The 21,233-nt window shown below is 49.4% G+C and overlaps 5 protein-coding genes across 5 annotated transcripts; 2 read left to right on the top strand and 3 right to left on the bottom strand.

Annotated features, from left to right (window-relative positions):
• Positions 1–56: 56 nt before the first annotated feature.
• GL50803_0094440 (Dynein heavy chain) lies at positions 57–16,778 on the top strand (the record flags this gene model as incomplete). The annotated part of the gene is made up of 1 exon (XM_001708306.2): positions 57–16,778. One exon carries the CDS (start codon positions 57–59, stop codon positions 16,776–16,778), a length of 16,722 nt encoding a protein of 5,573 aa, XP_001708358.2.
• Positions 16,779–16,791: 13 nt separating this feature from the next.
• Positions 16,792–18,945, bottom strand: GL50803_0013777 (Cell division control protein 48; the record flags this gene model as incomplete). Its single annotated transcript, XM_001708308.1, has 1 exon — positions 16,792–18,945. The coding sequence occupies one exon, from the start codon at positions 18,943–18,945 to the stop codon at positions 16,792–16,794; it is 2,154 nt and encodes a 717-aa protein (XP_001708360.1).
• Positions 18,946–18,954: 9 nt separating this feature from the next.
• GL50803_0013776 (uncharacterized protein) lies at positions 18,955–20,064 on the bottom strand (the record flags this gene model as incomplete). Its single annotated transcript, XM_001708309.2, has 1 exon — positions 18,955–20,064. One exon carries the CDS (start codon positions 20,062–20,064, stop codon positions 18,955–18,957), a length of 1,110 nt encoding a protein of 369 aa, XP_001708361.2.
• Positions 20,065–20,128: 64 nt separating this feature from the next.
• Positions 20,129–20,383, bottom strand: GL50803_0013775 (uncharacterized protein; the record flags this gene model as incomplete). The annotated part of the gene is made up of 1 exon (XM_001708310.1): positions 20,129–20,383. One exon carries the CDS (start codon positions 20,381–20,383, stop codon positions 20,129–20,131), a length of 255 nt encoding a protein of 84 aa, XP_001708362.1.
• Positions 20,384–20,488: 105 nt separating this feature from the next.
• Positions 20,489–20,911, top strand: GL50803_004928 (CHY zinc finger domain-containing protein; the record flags this gene model as incomplete). Its single annotated transcript, XM_001708311.1, has 1 exon — positions 20,489–20,911. The coding sequence occupies one exon, from the start codon at positions 20,489–20,491 to the stop codon at positions 20,909–20,911; it is 423 nt and encodes a 140-aa protein (XP_001708363.1).
• Between the last annotated feature and the right edge of the window lie 322 nt (positions 20,912–21,233).

The raw sequence follows: 21,233 nt of genomic DNA, 5'->3' as shown, positions 1-21,233 counted from the left end.
AAGCCCAAGTGCTGGAAGTGGAAAGTAAATATTGAAAGTAAAAAATGGACTCGGTCATGAGTGGTGGCGTCGAGGGCACAAACTTGGTGCCGGTCGACCAGGAGTTCTTGTATTTCATTCTCGATATCATGCGTGCCTCCGGGGGCTATAGGATCGAGCTCACGGACATGGATCCATACCACGAGCTGTTTTTAGAGTTTACCAATCCGACAGACTCCGCTCACTGCTCACTCTTTTTATGGTTCAATGAGAAACTACACAAACTCGAGGTTGTTCACTCTCTATCCAATACAACAGACTTTTCAGCGGCAAAGTCGGACACTTCTCAGCCGACGCTAGCCTTCAGTATCTACTACTTCGTCCGACTTGAAACAATGCCGGCCGACTTCACCGACTGGAGAAATCACATTCAGATGGGGACGGTGTCTCCTTGCGTCACAGAGTCCTTACTGAATGCCATGAATTCTGTTTACTCTCCCTGGATTCGTTCCTTCAACACTTGGCCATCTAGTGTTAGAGACGACTTTCTAAGCCAAATTGAGCGGTATATGGCCAGCTTGACTGAGACGACTTATCTTGCAAAGGGGAGAACCGTTCTGTATATCCCTAGCTTTGAGGATCTAGACCCAGTAGAGGGCTCGCGCAACAAAGAGCTCATACCTCGGTTAGAATCTCTCGTTGTCCATTGGACACGCCAAATCAAAGAGCTGCTTTCGGGTGTGCACTCCATGGCACGGACCTCAATGACTGCTCAACAAGCAATAACGCCAGGGACGGCTCCAAAGACTGATGATGCATCTCGGCCCATCACTCAGTTTAGCAAAAAGGCAGCACGAGGGCTCAATGCCTGTGCAACGAAGTATCACCCGTTTCCTCGCTTGCAGGACCCTCTGGACGAGCTGTGTTACTGGAAGACTAGGGCTGCAGACCTCACAGCGGTTCTGGACCAGCTACGCTCAAGGGCGCTGTGTAATGTAATTGAGACCTTGAAGCTGGCACACTCACAGTACGCTGACACCTTCGACGAGCTTGCTGCAGTTATCAAGGAGCGCACAAATGAAAGCATGTCAAACCTAAAGTTTTTGGGGACTATTGAGGGCGCCTGTAGATCCCTGATGACCACAAAAGATCTAAACGATATCGCATCAGTTCTTCCGGATCTTCTCTGCCAAATAAAGCTAATAAGTGCCCAGTCAGCATACTATTCTAACGTGGCTAACTTGTCTGGGCTGTTGCGGCGTGTCTCGTCGCTTGTGGTTAATAGCCTGGTATCCATGGTTAGCCTGTATGATATCTTTGTCGGGGACAGTCTCCGGTCTATTCACGATCTTATTGGATGCAATGCAATCATCAATTCGTGGATATTGCTATATAAGCAGGCGTGTGACAATACAAAGGAGCACGAGGACCTTGTTACAGAAATAGAAACGGCCAAAAAGGCAGCCATTGAGGCAGAGGCACAGATGGGCGCGCTGCCTCCTCCTGAGCCGGAGCCAGTTCCCGAGCCCGATGAGAGAACTGAAGAAGGCGAAGGGACAGAGGATAGCTACGATAACCCTGCTGCACTTAACCATATTCCTCCACAGTATCACAAAACGGTCTATTGCCTGCTTCTGCGGAAACAAAGACCTGACCAGCCGTTCATGGAGTGGTCCTTCGATTCTTCAGTGGTCTCCTCTGCAGAGGCGTTTGGCCAGAGATGCATTGACCTGTGCGAAATATGTCAGGATAGGCTCCAGTTTTCTCGTGCAGACACGTTAATTGCCTCGAAGGATGGATTCTTACAGCGCCACACTAATTCCAATGCGGGTGCAGAGCAAAATGGGAAGCAACATATTAAGGAGAACACGTTCTCTGCCACACCTAAAACAGAAACAATAGAGCTTCCTAATGGATTGACAGTCGACATGAGTCTCCTCTCTCAGATTGGAAAGCCACCTTACGATAACCTTAACACGGCATCACTTGCAGACATTAACTCTGCTGAGTATCTTCTTCCTAAATTTGGAGGAAGTTTAGGCCAAATGATCCGGCGGTCCTTTAGGGAGATTCAGCGCACATTCTTACGCCATCTCGCCCTTCTTTCTCGTGTTCCATACAATCACTTTGACGTGCGATCAAACTCGTGGCACGAGTCTGTCGCAGCCTACCGTCAGGGGATCAAGGCGCTCACTATCTTCACTGAGAACATTATCTCAACAAACTTTTCCCAATCTAGCCACTCCGTTGTTGAAACCTGCGCTATCCTTGAGGCGTTTAGCCATTTATCTAGTCGCCCAGCGTTCAGACGCTCTGTGGAAAAGAAAACTCTCGATACTGTGCGCCTTTTCATTGAGAAGGCAGGACAGATAAAAAGCCAGTTTGAGCTTTTAAGGACAGCGTCTAACACTACCAATGTTGAAAGCAAACCGTCAGAGGCTAGGGACACTAAAAGGACTACCAAGCTGGCAGCTGCAAAAGCCCCACTGGGGACAAAAGCCAGGTCGACGAAGGCTGTCAGTGGAGCTAATTCTGGAACTGCAAAGGCATCAGCAAAGGTGGCACTCAGTGGCACAGACGAGCATGCTCAACCCGAGCGCAAACTGGACGTTGACCAGGCCTCGGCCAGTATGGCGACGACGGTGGCACACTCTACGGTGTTGACATTTGCTTCATTCCAGCCGCGCATCGCTATGAATTCGGTGAATATTAAACGGTTACTCAGCGCTTTGGAGCGTGACTGGGATGCCCTTGTCATATGGCTTTCCCCAGGTGCTCGCCAAGTTGCCTCAGAACTCCTAAACAGGGAGCGGAGGAATGCTGCAGCCGCGGCATCTGGTGTTGGAACCAATGATAGCAGGCAGGCAGTCGAACTATTAGTCAACTACTCCCGCGACGAACGCGAGGCCATTGAGATTTACGCCAAAACTAAAGCTCTTTTTGAAAGCTACATAGACAGAAACTTCCGCGAATGGGTTTCGAGCATCAAGTCGTACAATTTCGAGGCAGAGCTAGAGAAGCCGATCATGGCTCTCACGCCCATTCCAGATGCTCTTAAGGAAAAACTAAACGTCGACTCGGCACTTAACGCCCTGGACATGGGGACATCAAGTGACAAAGCTAAGAAAGCACCCCAAGCAAAGGACGAGCCCCACGAGGAGACGACGAACACAATCCTTCTTCTGAATCGGGTTAGCCTTCAGTACCCTGTCTCTATCAAGAACTGCTTGCAGGAAGTCATGTACTGGAGCAAGTTAGGATACGACATCCCTGAAAACGCCAAGCAACTGTACTCGCGCCGAACTGCGCTCCATCAGAAAAAGGAGCTTGTATCTCTCTGTGTCTCTGAGGTCAATCGTGTTGTGGATAACCTAGCGCCTGATGAGATCCTTTTGTTCCGCTCGCGCCTCTCCGAGCTGTCTAACTATCTCTCGGATGCGTGGACAAAAATAGGCTGGAATACCCGTGGTCTTCTCCAGTTCATTATGAAGGCGCGAAAGCTGGCTATTGAAGCGTTTGCACTGACGTGCCTATTCCACAACAAACGGAAGACTATCGAGGACTGCATCAGGTCTCTAAGCTCCATTTCTCTCATCAATTGCAAGCTTTGCGCGGATACATCGTCATCCAGTTCCTTGAGCCATGCCCAATCGATGGAGCAAAGCCTTGCAGATGACGACGACGCCCAACTTGGTGAGAGATCGTCCACTAGTGGGCCACTTCAGCTTTCTGAATTTGTGTCTAACCAACGTGTTACTTTGGATTCAGCCACACGCCAATTCTTTGAGACCCTTAACCTAGCGGAAGATTCTCTTGTAAGCTGCTATAATATCTTCCGGAAAGATGGCCCTTCAGTACAAGCAGAGTGGATCCAGTTTGTTTCTCAAATAGAATCCCGGATTGAGGTGTCGCTGCTCGCTCTTTTTGTCCAGAGCTTTGAGGAGCTGGCCTTCATCATGACTGGACGTCGTTCCAGGCCGTTAGACATGTCTGCCTATAAGCCAGAGGCCATCCCGATCTTTAAACTCTTCTTGGTTCTCACTAAGCATCCCATTATTAGCCCATCTGTTGACGAGCTGAATGGCGCTGTTGTCACTGTCCTGAGATCCGCCATTCTGGGTATCGTTGAACGTATAGAACGCTTCCACATATCCCTTTCAGCGAAGGAGCGCCGTTTGCGGGAAATGCGGATTGCAGAGGCAGAACGTATCTTTCAGGAGAAGATAGATCAGCGGGAGAGAGAGGGCCTGCAAACATCTCCTGCTGAGATAGCCGTGCTGCGTGCGGACATAGATGAATGGGCGTCTCTGAAGATGCCAGAATACAAGGTTCGAATTCCGTATCTAGATCTCTTTAGATTTGCAATTAACATTTTGGATCAGCCAGCTAATACCGTCACAGTCTATTCGCCCAGCAGCTGTCCCGATGAGGCTACAGACCAGCAGGCCAAGGGAATCAACACCAATGCACTGGGGCATGCCATAGCCTGGATACGCTATAGCTTAGATGCGGTTTGCAAGCAAGCGACAACCTACGCCGGGAACTTTGCTCGCTATTCCGAGCTTTGGCTGGAGGATATGCGAGGGTACGAAATACGCCATAACCTCTTATCGCAGCCTCTGTCTGTCTATGAAGATACGCTCAAAAGCTTCCAGCGCTTAGAAGCTGACCTGCAGCAAGAGGAGTCACACATACACTTGTCTGTCATCCAGCTTGACTGTACCAATCTCAAGACAGAACTTGCGCGCAAGAGCGCCGACTTCCAGAGTTATCTTATTGACGTTCTCCAAGAGAAGGCGTTTTCCGAGCTCAAATTGGTCACTAACGATCTTAACGAGATGATCCTGCTCTTGGACAAAGAGTCTCGCGACCTGGATGACCTCCAGCGTCAGATTACAAACCTAGACAGTGCAAAGGTACTTATTGGCAGCATTAATGAGCGCTGCCAACCTATAGGGCAGAAGTTCCAACTGCTTATGACCTTAGAAGCGAACGTGTCTGCAGATAAGCTTGTTATCTTAAACGGTCTTACAGATCTTATTACAAAGGCGAAGGGCGCCATCGACTCTGCGCAATTGAAGGTGGCTGTGGAACGAACCAAATTCAGAGACCAGGTTACGAGAGACCAGGCCAATCTCACCCAAGCGTGTATGGATCTGAAGACGTTAGTCCAGAGCGAAGGACCATATTCTCCCAATGTTGTAACCAAGGCAATCGAGGGTGTTGCTCTGACGGCCGAGGACATACAGCAGGCGGAGCGGATACTTCATCGCTTTGAGAACAAGTATGACGACTTGCTCCAGCTGAAAGAACAGGTTGAGCATGGGTTGAGGATTTTCCAAGCTGAATTCAAGGACGTAAAAGAGCTGAGCATAATACAAGGAATGATCAAGCAGCTCAAGAGCATATGGTCTATTGCTTCCGCTTGGAACAATTACTACAGCAGCGTGAAGCGAACTCAGATGCGCCACATTGATCACGAGCAGCTCGATGCTGAAATTAAGAAAAACCAAATCTCGGTAAGAAAGCTTCCCAACGATACAAAAGCATTTCCTGTTTCGAAGACTCTTGCTCTGCAGCTTGAGGAGTACCGACCTGTTCCCGCTGTTAGCCAGGACCTCAAAAACACCGCTATGCGTCCGCGCCATTGGGCACAGATCTCAGAAATAACTGGCATCTACCTGCTGATCCCGAAAGACACTCCCAATATTCTGGGACCTGCCTCAGGAGGAGAGCCAATTGCCAAACTATCTAACCTTGTCTCAAGCGGGGTCAACCTTGATTCTTCCACAACATCGGCTGGGCTTTCCTCCTCTGCCGTGAACAATGAAGCCTACGACAAAGTCATCATTGATCCGGACTCGATGCACTTCACTCTACATTTTATCATAAGTTCCGGACTCATGGTGCACGCTGAATCCATTGCTGCGATATCTAGCGGCGCCACGCAGGAGCTCTTCATTGAAGAGGGAATGCGTGACATCGTCAAGAAGTGGCACATGCTTGAGCTTAATGTTGCAACGTATCAGAGCAAGTCGTACGGCGGGGATGTACGAAACAAACCCACCTATTACATTTTGAAGGGCCTGGAGGACCTTTTTGCAAACTTAGAGGAGCACTCCTTGTCCATATCAACAATGAAGGGATCCAAGTATGCACGGGCATTTGAGCAGGAGCTGGACACGTGGGACGCGGTGCTCTCCCAGGTCTCTGAAGGAATCGAGATTATCCTGAACTCTCAGCGTGCCTGGATGTACTTGGAGACCATTTTTGCCGCCTCTGATGATATCCGTAAGCAGCTTCCGGCAGAGTCCCAGCTTTTCGACGAGGCCAATGAACTTTGGAAGAAGTCCATGACACGCATTCACCGTGAGAAACGGGTCCTCGTTTGTTTCGATATTCTAGAGCTGCTGCAAACAAATATCGGCTCTAAGATTAATCTACGACGATCCTCTGTGATTATTAAATCAATGCTAGAGATTTCTCAGACGCTCGATCAGATCCAAAAGAGGTTGGAGGATTATCTTGAGCGAAAGCGCGTTTCCTTCCCACGGTTCTACTTCCTTTCCAACGACGAGTTGCTTGAGATTTTGGCTCAGTCGAAGAATCCACTTGCTGTGCAGCCACACATACGCAAGTGCTTTGATGCAATGAAGTCTCTTGACGTCACAGACAAAGCTGGGACAAATATCAGTCAGTACACCGACGTCAGCCAGCTTAAGCCAAATACTGTCGTTATTGCTTCGGGCATGAGGGGGGACTGCGGAGAGTTGGTGCCATTTCTTCGAAATATCATCTGCACAGGAGTTCCCGTTGAAGTCTGGCTCGGACAGGTGGAAGATTGTATGCGCGCAACTCTAAAAGACATGGCGCCGCGTTGCCTCTTGGACATGGTCAACGGAAAGCTGCCGTTAGAGATATTGCTTGGAAAGTGGCCGGGTCAACTTACTATAGCAAGCAACCAGATCAGATGGACGCAGCACGTTGCACACGCACTCTCTAGCGGGGCAAAGTTCCTTGACAAAACCAAGCTAGAAGCTCCCACATTGAGGAATAAAAAAGATACTTTCGACAGACCTGGAGAGGATGGCCTTGATGGTGGAGACGAGACAGCAGCAGAGGAGCCTCAGGAAGAATTGGATGACGAGGCCTTTCTTATGCAACAACTCATGCAAACACCTGGGTTCCAGGACTGCCTTGACACTGTTCGGCGTAACCTTAAAAACTCCCGCAAACGCTCTATGATCTTCCTCAGCAAGCTAACTGAAATCGTCCGCAAGCAACGGTCGGAGTTTGTAGTGCCACAAGCAGCGCCGTACCCATGCAACTTCCAGGGCTCCCTTATTCAGAACAAGGTGCGTTCCCACATTACCCTAGAAGTCCATAATCGTGACATAATAGAAGAGCTCTACCATGCTAAGGTTTACAACGACCAATGCTTTGAGTGGTTCAGCCAACTAAAGTATTACCTGGAGTTGGTGGGCAGTGACTTTGACCAGCCGAGCAACAAGAAAAAAAAGAAGGAGGAGAAGCGCGAGGACATGACTATGTGTATAGTCATTCGCCAAACCACATCAATTCTTGCCTATCAGTACGAGTACCTGGCAAACACTGGCCGACTTGTTTGCACACCTCTGACAGATCGGTGCTACGTTACTCTGACCTCTGCTCTACAGTTGCGTAAGGGCGGTGCGCCACAAGGACCTGCTGGTACTGGAAAAACCGAGACCACGAAGGACCTTGCCAAGGCCATAAGCATCCAATGTCTCATCTTCAACTGCTCCGAGGGTCTGGACTACAAGTCTTTGGGTCGGATGTTTTCGGGTCTTTGCCAGACAGGCGCCTGGAGCTGCTTTGACGAGTTCAATCGTCTCTACGTCGATGTTCTCTCAGTTGTTGCACAGCAAGTCGGAACCATCCTTGCAGCTATCTCTAAAAATGCGTCTAGATTTGTTTTTGAGGGACGTGAAATCAGTTTAAAGCGCACGTGCGGCGTTTTCATAACCATGAATCCAGGCTATGCCGGCCGCTCGGAGCTGCCTGACAACCTCAAGGCCCTTTTCCGCCCCATTTCAATGTGTGTGCCACAGATGCAACTCATTTGTGAAATCATGATCCTTTCCGAGGGCTTCGCCACAGCCAAGTCCTTAGGAATGAAGGCAAAGACTCTATTTGAACTTTCTAACCTTCAGCTTTCCAAGCAAGGCCACTATGACTTCGGTCTGCGCGCAATGAAGGCGGTTCTTCTGACCGCAGGCATGTTGAAGCGCAGCCATCCAGAGTATCCGGAGGATATGATCATGATGAGGAGCCTCAAGTACAGCACGGAGCCGAAACTTGTTCGCCAGGACACACTTCTATTCACAGGCCTAATTAGCGATCTCTTTCCGGGTGTAGAGCTGCAGGACGTTTCGTACGGGCTTGTGGAAGCAGGCGTGGATATCGAGATGGCAGTACGGAACATTCATATCAACACTAAGCAGCGCGACAAGATCTTCCAGTTTCTAGAAACACAAGAGTCCCGGCACGGAGTTATGGTCATTGGGAATTCTGGCTCCGGCAAAACAACCTGTTACGAGGTGCTTGCGGCTGCTCGCGCTCGCGCTAAGAAAGCATATACAGAGTATCTTGAAGCAACTCAGCCCAAGGGGGCTGTACAGGCCAAGGCCTTTCTTAAGAACCCCTATTGCATAATGATCAAACACGTCGTCGACTCACAGGAAATTCCATTCAAGGCTGTCTCCCCATACCTTTACCTTCTGCAAAAGTTGTACAAAGACGAAACAGGAACGTCTAAGCATATACAAGAAACAGTTTACCTAGCTAAATGTATCCATTACATGAAGGATGTCTACAAATATGACTCTAACACAGGTGCGTATGCCTTTACTCCCGCACGAGATCAGAAGGACACCACCGTCGGTGACGTGTTGGTGGAGCCAGTCTATGATGAGAAGGTCCGCACCCCATACGATGACGCCTACGACGTTGTGATAGACTACATAAATCCCAAAGCCCTCAACATCAACCAGCTGTATGGGGCGTTTGACATGGCGACCCAAGAATGGGTTGATGGCGTTGTCTCCAATTGTATCCGCAGCAGCTCAGCACTGGGTAATGATCCCAACAATAAGACCTACTACACTACGCTTTTCGATGGCCCTGTGGACACACTGTGGATAGAGTCCCTCAACTCAGTGCTTGACGATTCAAAGATACTAACACTTGTCAACGGTGAGCGTATCTCGTTCCCTAAGGCCGTCAACTTCTTGTTTGAGGCAAATGATCTCTCACAAGCCTCTCCTGCTACTGTCTCCCGTGCAGGAATGATTTACTGTGATCTCTCGGACATAGAGTGGAGATGGCTCTATAGGCACGGAATAGACAAGTTTTATCGCTCGAGGACAAGGAATGAGCTGGTTAGAGAGCGCTATGGGACGTTTCAGTTTAATTTGGAGCGAGCAATAGCCAAGGTCAAGGAAAACGAGGGCGATAGTTCCAACTATAAGGAGCTCATAAAGCATGATGTACCAGCGGAGACTAACCAGTTGATAATAGATACTCTGGAGGGTTATGGAATGAAGCTATTTAATAAGGTGTTCGATGCAAAAGAGCAAGGCATCCTGACCCAGTCCATCGACTATTCTGTATACTCCATGATGCGGACATTCTTCAACATGTTTGAGGCCCTTGCGCAGCCCCATAATGGTGTGTGGATTGACATTTTTGATAATGATGGGATGGTACAACGCGTTGTTGAAATGTATATCGTCTTCTCACTGGTCTGGGCGTTCGGTGGCAGTCTGGATTCGGACGGCAGACAACACTTCGACTTGATTATCCGTGAAGTTGAGGGTGCTCTTCCAGTGGCAGACACCGTTTGGGATTATAAGGTGGACCACGGCCGTCGCAGCTGGGTACACTGGAACGAGGTCTTGCCGAGAGGGTGGCGACCCAATCCAGCCATTCCCCTGTACTCAACTCTTGTTCCCACGGTGGATACTCTCCGCACCGAATACGTGGTTAAAACAGCAATCCTTCACGCAGCGATAGAGTCTATCGAGATCAGGAACTACCACACAGTCGGGCCTGCCAATAGCTACACCACTTCGTACGGGGTAATGCTCTATGGAGTCAGCGGAACTGGGAAGACGTCTATCTTTAAAAACATCATCATTCCCGCACTCGAGCAGGGCCTGATCACAAACTCTGCCTATGAGTACTATTCCACTCTCCAAGTAGCCTGCGATGGGGCCACAAATCTGGAGAAGATGTTTGTTGGTGGAAATATTGGAAAGTACAACATAGTGTCGCTAGGTCTTTCTGCGCAAACATCTCCGCAGCGCCTTCAGGCTGTCTTGGAATCTCGATTGCAGCCGCGCTCGACGACCTCCATGGGACCGGTCGGTGGTAAGCGGCTTTTGGCCTTCTTCGATGACTATAACCTTCCACAGCGCGATGCATTCGGTTCCCAGCCGCCTCTGGAGTTTATGCGTCAGGTTATGGATCGCGGGACAATGTACAGACAGAAGAAGGATAAGTACTATTTGTCCTCTATTCTAGACGTGGATATTGTACCTGCTATGGCTGTCCCCGGTGGCGGGCGGAACCCCATCTGTGCGCGTAACCTCTCCTTGTTTAGCATCTTTGGAATAGATTCACCCAGTGAAAATGTCCTGAAGGGCATCTTCCACACCCTCCTGAACGCCCATTTTGCACTTGGCTTTGACGAGCAAATAAGGCAGATGGTTGATACCCTAGTGACGTCTGGCATAGAGATCTACGCTCAGGTCTCTTCTTCTCTTCTGCCGACACCACTGAAGCCGCATTACGTGTTCAATTTACGTGACTTGTCCAAGTTCTTCTTGAGCCTTATGAAGGCCGACCCGCAGCAGCAAACAACGCAGGACTCCATTGTTCGGCTTTGGACACACGAGTGCCTCCGCGTTTATCACGACCGGCTGGTTGAAACGGACCGCCCCTGGTTCTTTGACCTGCTCAGCTCAAAGCTCGGAAACCATTTCAATACAACCCTCAGCCGTGTGTTCTATGAAAAGCAGCCTCCGCTATTTGTAGACTTCTTGGAGACAAAGTGGATCTCGACAATTCCTAACAATCAGGATCCTGACACAGAAGTAGGCGTCTTCCAGGAGATAACCAGCAAGAAGATGCTCAAGACCTTCATGGAGGAAAAGCTCAGAGAATACAACAACTCCGGTGCAGCATCCATGAATCTTGTTCTCTTCAATGACGCGATTGATCATTGCTGTCGGATTGCCAGAATTCTCTCCTCTCCGTCTGGTCACGCACTGCTGATTGGATCAGGTGGATCAGGACGCAGTAGTATGACACGGCTTGCAGCGCATCTCCAGCGGCAAACTGTCTTTTCTATAGACCTAGCAAAGAACTACGGGGTTGCCCAATTCCGCGAAGATATGAAGAAGCTCTTTCTCATGGCCGGCGTTGATAACCAAGCAGTGTGCTTCCTCCTTTCCGACCAGCAAATCGCCGACGAGGCGTTTCTAGAGGATGTCAATTCAATATTGTCTTCTGGAGAGATACCTGGTCTGTTTACGCAAGACGAAATGAGCCAGATACGCGACGCTTTGTCTCCTGTATGCAAGCAGTATGGCATGAGCGAGACAATGGAGAATTGTTATCAGATGCTCCTGCAGAGATCGAAGGTCAACCTTCACATAGTTTTAGCTTTCTCACCATCAGGAGAGGTGTTTCGGCGCCGTCTGCGCATGTTTCCGTCATTGGTTGGCTCGTGTACCCTCGATCTTTTCGGAGACTGGCCCACTTCGGCGTTAGAGGAAGTCGCGCTCTACTTCCTCTCAGATTTCAAGGAATTGGATGAATTTGAGAACATGCAGCGCGTATTGGAGATCGATGAGAATGGAAATATCGTTGAAGAAAAGGCTCAGCCACCTGCAACTACTGCGCGAGGAGGAAGTTCTCAAAACAGCAGCAGAGACGAGTCAGACACTACAGACCCGACACGCATGTCGCTCCGCAGGAAGCTGGCGAAAGCCTTTGTTACGGCACACGACGTATCCCACAAGACAGCCCTGGAAATGGAGCTGGCTTCTAAACGCAAGGTCCACGTTACTCCAGCAGGATACCTGTCCCTTGTCCGATTATATAGAGATATCCTTCTTCAGCAGCGCCACAAGATTACCAATGATATAAACAAACTTAAGGGCGGTATCAATAAGCTCATGGAGACGCGCGAGACTGTCGAGGAGATGCGGAAGGAGTTGGAAACGACGAAAGTGGTTGTTCTGGAGTCTCAGGAGAACTGTGAGAATCTGCTTGCGAATATAGCTGTTCAGCAGCGTGAGATAGATGAGAAACAGAGGCTAATCCAGATCGACTCGGAGAAGCTTATGAAAGAAAAGGAGGTCCTTATGGGACAGATGAAAGAGGCCCAGAAGGACCTAGACGAGGCGACTCCTGCCCTGGAGGCTGCTCAGAAGGCCTTGGAGAGTCTTGACTCTAAGGATATCTACGAAATTCGCTCGTTTACACAGCCTCCAGAGCTTGTTAAACTGGTTCTGGCCGGTGTTATGACGCTTCTTAATCGCGATACAGACTATAAGTCTGCTAAAATAGTTATGGGAGAAGGTCAGTTTTTGGAGAAGCTGATTAACTATGATGTTAACAATATCCCTGAGACGATGCTCAAGAAGGTTAAGCGGTACTACATGGACAAGAACTACACTGTCGACGCAATCGGGCGTGTTTCTGTGGCTGGGAAGTCCCTTTGTCTATGGGTTCGTGCTGTTTATGAGTACGCATGCGTCTACAAAGTTGTTAAACCAAAACAAGACGCCTTGGAGGACGCCAAGAATAAGTTGGCCGAAAAGGAGCGTGCACTTCAGGCAGCGCAAGATGAGCTTGCTCGCATTGCTGCCGCCGTCGAAAAACTCAAGAGTGAGCATGCCTCTGCGGTTGCTGAACGCGACCGGCTTCGAAGGCTTGCCGAGGAACTTGCCCTAAAGCTCAACCGCGCCGAAAAGCTTATAAGTGGTCTTGGAGGCGAAAAGGAGCGGTGGACGAAGAAGATCCAGACACTAACCTACAATCTGTCATCGCTGCCCGGAGACTGCTTGACAGCGGCTGCCTTCATATCTTACGCTGGCGGACTCACTGGGCGGTTCCGCTCATATGTTCTGACCGAGTGGGTCAACGCTGTCAATGTGTGGATGATTCCGTGCACAGACCCTGAAAAGTACAGCGTCTCGGAGTTCTTAGCCGGGCAGGCCCTCATCTATCAATGGAGCTTGCTTGGCCTTCCAAAGGATAACTTCAGCGCAGAGAACGGGATACTTATTACGACGAGCAACAGAACGCCACTTATCATAGATCCTCAGCGCCAAGCAACCAGATGGATTAAGAGGCTCTTCTTTGAGGCTCCTGAGTACAGCAAGACAGACGTAGGGAATGTACAGCAGAGCGAAGAAAGTGAGGGCGGAACGCTCAAGCTTGAGGTAGGTACTCAGCAATCAAAGAAGCCACCGAAGCAGTCCAGCAACCCAGATGAGAACCTCAAGATCATAAATGCAAAGGATGCAGACGCAGTGAAACAAATTGAAATGTGCATACAGTACGGGACACCCGTGTTGCTTGAAGACGTCGGGGAGCAAATTGATCCGTCCTTGGACGTCATTATACGGAAGGACATTATCAAGAAACAAGGTAGGCGGTTCATAAAGATCCGCGATAAAGAGGTAGAGTGGAATGATAACTTCCGGATATTTGTTTCGACACGCCTCCCCAATCCTCTGTACACACCAGAGGTCTTTGCAAAGGCCTGTATCATCAACTTCACGATTATCAAGGAGGGTCTAACAGACCAGCTGCTGGGAGCAGTCGTTTCAAAGGAACGCCCAGATTTAGAGGAATCTAAAAATAAGATCGTTCTCAACACAGCCAATATGCGGGTGAAGTTGCAGTTTCTGGAAGATGAGATATTGCGTCTCCTGGCTACATCGTCTGGCAGTCTTCTCGACGACGAGGAGCTTATTGCCACTCTTGAAAATTCCAAAGTCACGTCTGCAGAGATTACAAAGCAGCTTGAAACCTCTGCGATCACTGAGAAAAAGATTGATATGGCACGGCGGGCTTATCAGCCTGTCAGCGAGAGGGCATCGCTGCTGTACTTTGTTCTCGAAGATCTGGGCTCAGTAGATCCTATGTACCAATTTAGCTTGGAGGCATACATGAAGCTCTTTATTAACAGCATCAATAACAGCCAGAAGCATGAGGACGTTAGCGCCCGAATTAGACTCCTCAACGACTACCACACTTACGCGGTTTATAAGTACTGCTGCCGTGGTCTGTTTACTCGGCACAAGATTCTCTTGTCTCTGCATATGTGCGTGAAGATCCTGGAAAGTTATGGCAGGATAAATATGAGTGAGTATGCCTTTCTGCTCAAGGGCGGCCAGGTGTTCGACAAGTCTCAGCAGCCGCCGAACCCCGATCCCACTTGGATTAGCGGCGCAATGTGGGACAGCCTTTGTATTCTTGATAAGATGCCTGCCTTCAGCAACCTTCTTCCCAGCATTGAGCAGCGCCTGAAAGACTGGTACACTAACTACTACGTCCACGATACGCCTGAAAAGGCGCCTCTTGTTGGCGAATGGGACACTCAGCTAAACGAGCTCCAGAAGATGCTTGTGCTGCGCTGCTTCAGACCTGATCGCCTTATCAACGCGATCTATACTTTTGTTGCAAACAGTATCGGGGCTCAATACACTAATCCACCGCCATTTGACTTGGGATTGGCATTGACAGATTCTTCCCCCCAGATTCCTCTGTTATTTATCCTTTCCCAAGGCGCTGATCCCACCTCTCAGCTCTTGGCGTTTGCCAAGTCATGCGGCCGCGCAGATAAACTTGATCAGATCTCTTTGGGCCAAGGCCAGCAAGAGGTTGCAGTGAAGGCCGTCCAGCGGTCCATGAAAGAGGGCCGTTGGGTGTTACTTGCCAATGTGCACCTAACTCCGAGTTTCTTCTCCGTCCTGGAGCAGCTAGTGGAAGATATACCCCATTCAGCGCCGCACAAAGACTTCAGGCTTTGGATTTCATCAGACCCCACCAACGTATTCCCTATAAGTGTCCTTCAGACTAGCATAAAGATCACGACAGAGGCGCCCTCTGGTGTCCGTGCCAATCTTCAACAACTATATACGTACATTGATAAGCCGATTCTCGAACGACTACAAGTCCGTGACTCGTACCATGTGCCTCAAGAGGAGCAAGAAAACATGTTTTCCATGACACCCGACGAGAAGGATGACGCCTATAGGAAGCTGCTTTTCGGCATCTCGTTCTACCACACGCTCCTCGTCGAACGTCGTAAGTTTGGCAGTTTAGGATATAACATCCAATACCAGTTCACGCAATCCGATTACGAGACTGCTGTCGAGGTTTTGTCCATGTATCTCCAGCTGTATGATACTATTCCGTGGAACGCCTTGAAGTACCTTGTCGCTTCCATTATCTATGGAGGGCGAGTCATAGACGATCTCGATAGGCGCGTTCTCAACGTCTACATAGACCATGTGTTTTGCCAGACTGCAATCAAGCGAGACGGATATCTGCTCGCGCCCCCGCTTTCAGAGTATGTCATTCCGCAACGAGGAAGCCTGCAGGAGTATCGAGACTATATCACCACGTTACCCCAGGTTGATCTTCCCGCTGTTTTCGGGCAACATAGTAACTCAGAGGTCGCTTCTCGGAAGGTGGAGTCTCTAACCCTTGTCGAGACTTTGCTAACGATTCAGTCCATCGACGGCAGCTCTTCTGGCGAAGTGGATGATAAGAAGAAGGAGAAAGAGAAGAAGGCCAAAAAGGTAGCAGACGACGGCGACGGCGACGAGGATGGAACCAAGAAAAAGAAGAAAGAAAGCACTGGTTTGTCAGCGAGAGACGAGCGTATGATCAAGCTAGCCCAGGACATCATTCACAGTCTGCCGGCCCCAATAACCAACCTCCCTCCCCCAATAACAGACATCAATGATCAAACTGCACCGCTGAAGGCAGTCCTGCTACAGGAATCTGAACGCCACATGCGGCTCAGGAACATTATCAGTGACGACCTCACGACTCTCCAAAGAGGTATCAGGGGGCTGACGATGATGTCGGCGTATCTTGATGAGGTGCTCAACGACTTGCAAGTCGGTAAGGTTCCTGCATCCTGGGGGATCATTTACAAGAGCACGAAGTCTCTAGCGCCATGGTCACGCGATTTCATCAAGCGGGTGGAGCAACTACAGAAGTGGGCGAACGTCGGCTCACTAAAGAGTTACTGGCTTGGTGGACTGAGTTTGCCCACCGCCTTCCTAACCGCGTTGCAGCAGCAGGCATCACGTAGAATGAACATAGCTATCGATCAACTCGAATGGGGCTTCCAAGTCACGAGGTACCTTGACCCTCTTCGCGACATCGACGATAGAAGCGTGCCTGCTTTTGGAGATGGGTTCTATGCCCATGACTTCTATCTTGAGGGCGCAAACTGGGACTTAGACGTAGGCTACTTAAAAGAGCCTCGCCTGATGGATCTCTATCTAACGCTCCCAATAATCCGGTTCAAGCCCCAAGAGGCGAAGAAGAAAACGGCGAAGTTCCAGCAGGTATTCTATGAATGCCCGTGCTACTACTATCCTGTTCGCACAGGATCACGTGAGCAGCCATCGTTCGTTATCAATATCTGGCTCCACAGTGGCTATGATAAGCCTGCAAAATGGGTCAAGCGTGGAACAGCAATACTCCTTAATCTTGGTGATTAGCTCTGAACGAGCCTCAGTGAACGGCCTTTATGTTTAACGCTGCCAGGAAGTCCGCCGCTGATAGTGTCTCTGCCTCCGCAGGGTCATCAAAGTGGCGCTGCTGCGCATCTACACAACGAGCAATAGCATTAAGGGATGCTAGATTGACGACCGCAGCTATCTCGGCTCCTGTAAAGCCTATCATCTTTTCCGCATATAGAGGTAGGGTTTCTCTCAGTTCAGACGTCAGTGGCAGTCCTCCCAAGCAGGCAGTAAAGATTGAAAGCGCCTGATCGCGTGTAGCTGGCCGTGTAATCTCGAACTTGTGGGAGAATCGAGAAAGAGCGTCACTGTGGATAGATGCGGGCTTATTAGTAGCCGCAATTAAAAAGACCTTAGTTCCTACGATATCATCAATGCAACTGGAGAAGGTGGTGATTGCGCGATCCATGTACTTATAAAAAGAGTTCGTCGGAAAGACGGCATCTATCTCATCCCAGAAGATGATCACGGGTTGAGAAGCCCGTGCTATTCGAAAAACACGCTCGATTGCCTTCTCTGTCTCTCCTACATAGCTGCCGATTAACTGTGTGCTAGCAATCGAGAGCAGCGGATAGTGGAGAACGGAGGAAAGGTATCTACCGATCTGAGACTTTCCGCAGCCAGGTTCACCATAGATCAGTAAGGAGTTTGTGAAGGGGGAAGACATCATCTTTCTGATAGCATCCAGTTCGTCGTCAAGCCCACCAATCTGTGCTTCGTGAATCTGTACAATGTCAAAGGAAAGGAGGGACGACGGCCTTGCGGCACCAGCGAGTTGAATTAGTTTATCCTGGATCTCACTCACGCTAAGATTGGTAGCCTTATCGGATAAAATGTGGTGACGCAGTTGGACAAAAATAAAGGCTATGTCGGCGTAGGAGAGGCCTTCGAACCGCTCAGCCAGAACTTCGATGGACGTAGGTCCCGTGTCTAAGCAAGGAGGTGGATCCGCATTATCCTCAACCGTTTCCAACGCCCATTGCTTGTGTAGCATATCTGCAATAGACAAATAATTGCTTCTGAGAAGTTCCAACCGCTGTGCATACTCAGGTGCGCGAAACTCAACAGATAGAGAAAATGAACATGTAACGACACTCAACGGGAGGCTTGCCAACCTATTGGTTGCAGCGAGGATAAAAATGCGGTAAGGACCTTCCCGAAGAAGCTTTATTCGTGTGTGGAAGTTTGTAAAAGCATGCTCTGCTTGTTCGCTATCAATTTCATCAATGAATAGAAGTACTGCCGGGTACGAAGGCCGATCTAATTGCGAGGAAAGCACGTGCGTATCTAGGTACTCAACGGCCGTGGCCAAATCGAGAGTAACGAGGTTTGTGCGAATGGCTAGATGGTTCAGCCGAGAAACAGCTGCATTTGCAAACATGGATTTGCCATTCCCAGGGAGGCCATAGAGCAAGGCACTGACGATTCCTAATGAGCGAGGATTACTGAGGCGAGCTCTGATCAAAGAAAACACCTCGTGAACCTTTGGTGGTGCTGTACGGAAATATGAAGTAGCAGCGTCTGACTCAGCCCCCTGTGGACCTATTGTGTGCCGTTGTATAGAGAGTGCATCTGTGAATAGAGTTGTGGTTGAGGTGATAGCATAGAGGCAGACGTCCTCGACATCTACACCAGGCGGAAAAGTAAACGCAATGTGGTAGGTGTGTCCAGCAATACGAATGATAAGCCTTGTCCGCGGAGTGATAATCGCCCCATTTAGTAGTTGGTGGAGACGCGCAATTAGCCTGTTCCGCATCCCTGAGCAACCGCCAAGACCAGTTACTGTAACCTCATCTAAGGGGCATACAGATCCTAGTGATAAATATTCAGCTACATCTATCCGGGTTGCGCTGGAGAAGTCTTCAAGATAGGGAGAGGTCTCCGGCACGTCGTACGTTCCAGATGCAATAGGCGCGCCTCTCAGTTCGACAATGTGATCATATCGCTGCGGTAGGTCCTTTTTTGCGTAAAAGTTGAGTCGGCAAATAGTGGACGGCGCCTGATCAATAAATTGAGGAGAGACAAAAACGATGGGCCACACGGGAACGGATGTCGCTGCACCAACCGCCTTGCCGCGACGAAGCCCTGGAAGTGACGAACGCTTCCCCTTTGAGCCTCCCAAGACCTCCAAGATCTCGGGATTCATCAAAGAATTTTAATTGATAGGCAGGAAGCAGGGGTCATCCAGATTGAAGTCTTCTCCAACGTAGAACCCGCTATTTGTGTGCTGAAGATAGTCAGTTAGCCACTGATCCACTTGGTCCTGAGATGCGTTGAACGGATACGAACCTTCTTCGATTCTTGTGGAGGTTTCTGAAAGCTCCTGGGTTCCCGAGGGAGTAAACTCGCCAACACTTGTGGAATGAACATCAGTACTACGCACATTTTTGGACACACTAGGGGGCGCATCAGTCTCTCCAGCCTTTGCTGTGTTGGACATGTCTCTAGATGTTCTAGTATTTTCTTTGGAAACCTTCCTGACTACACGCCGACTAGTAGCACGTTTCTGCTCGCTGAACTGTGCCTTACGTTGCTCAATGTATCGTGTAACAGTCTGAATGGCCATGGTTATGCGATCTTGAATTGTATGAACAAGTGAAACGATAAAGGTATCATTCTTAAAGAAGGGTTGCAGACAACGGTAATAGCGATTCGGGGGCACACCCAGCTGCTTACTTTTGGGTGTTCGGCCGACCTCATGATACTGTTTCACACACAGCACAATGAGTCTTTTCATTGAGTCTCGCTGGCTAAAAATCTCGGTAAGGTGGTCTGGAAGCGTAATGGGGTTCCAATTTTGCTTTTGAACTGACTGCACGAGCACGTTAAAAAGGAAAAAGGCGGTGAACACAATGTCACTAGAATATGGGTTGGGGGCCATTCGATAGTTAAAGTGTTCTCTAAGGGATAGAAAGAGGTCCTTTCGAATTCTGCGAAAGATCAAGTTGTTGTGATAGTCTGCGATCTTATTTGCCTGGCTAACAAAGTCGCTTACAAAGCTATCCAGAAAGCGGAGGAAGAGCAGCAGCCGATGCTGTGACATTTTTTTGTGAGTTTGTGCAATCGGCCCATCTGCTATTCTGTGGGAAGCGCTTGAGTTGCGGACACCCAGAAGCTGATCACTATCCTCTTGTCCCTGCAGCGCATACAGTGGTTGATGTAGTGCAGGTTTAGGACTTAACAGAGATTCATCAATGGTGCCCAGAAAGCAATCATCTGCATAGCTGGTGTGTGACCAGTGCATTCCCAATGATAGCGTCTCCATTTTAATTATTCTCAGCTCTCGCTGGTTGCTTACCTGCGCCGGTAACAAACTTATAGACAAAAATTCACATAAGAGCGATGTCTTTGGACGTCCACGGTTGCATCTTTTCATATGCGTCTGCGTAGGGGACCACAAACTTAGAAAGATATGCTATTGATACCTTGCCAATCGACGTCTGCAACTGCTCAGATGCCATCTGGATGTTGGGTAGCTGCGCTTGGCGTGCCTCGTTCACTGGTGCTACCTTCATTCGAATGTCATCTGCCTCTATGTCCTGCATCTGCTCGCCTCCGAGGACCTGGACGTTGTCTGTCTGCATTGGAGTACCTTTGCTTATGTCTGCAATTTTCACGTAAAATATCTTTTACAATGGTGTTTTGCAATGAACTATCGGGCTTTCGGTAGGAAATCCGAAGTTGAATAGATGTGCAAGCACGTGAAGAACGTCCAGACACAGATTCTGGCCAAGTGCTGTAAGCGATGGTTTGATTGTGCAGAGTGCCACCGGGAGCAGTCGGACCATGAGATAGAGAAGGACATCGAGCTCATCCTGGTCTGCAAAAAGTGTAAGAAGGTCTTTCGCATAGATGTGACGAAATTTGATCCTCAGGCCGACGGCTTCTGTCCTCGCTGCGACAACCAGTGGTACCTAGAAGCGGACACAGGGGATTCCGAGGCGAAGATGACGGTTAAGGTTGAGCTGATGGACGGCTACGACGAAGCAGATGCGATACGCGATACACGAGATCCTGCCAAAGAGGCCCGGCGGAGGCGGCTGCTTGAGGAGCGAATGGCACGAGGTACAGATAACGTGGACATCAACTTTGATGAGCTCAGTGATCTCTAGTGCTTCAGTATGCTAAGTGAATGTATAAGGAAGCAAACACTTGCCTTGTGTCCTGCGTCTGAAGGCTGGTTACTTTCAATAAGCGTCTGTCCAGATTGCCTCAGCGAAAAGGTCAGATTGGCCACTGCGCCCTTCTGGTTCACATATACTGCAGGTGGAGGGGTGCTACGCATCAGGATTGTAGGGAAGGGTTGTCGTGGAGATCTCTTGACCCACATTCACTACGAAGGACCTTAGGGAAGCACTGGCTACCTCCTCATTCTACCTGATTTACGCGAGTAATAGTTGATAGGCGTATCTTGGTGACACCGAGAGTAACTTT

The sequence above is a fragment of the Giardia intestinalis genome, chromosome 4 (genome assembly GCF_000002435.2).
Source record: "Giardia intestinalis strain WB C6 chromosome 4, whole genome shotgun sequence".
Classification (NCBI taxonomy): Eukaryota; Fornicata; order Diplomonadida; family Hexamitidae; genus Giardia; species Giardia duodenalis.
The sequence above is the reverse complement of the archived record's forward strand: the minus strand, read 5'-3'. Positions and strand labels throughout refer to the sequence as shown.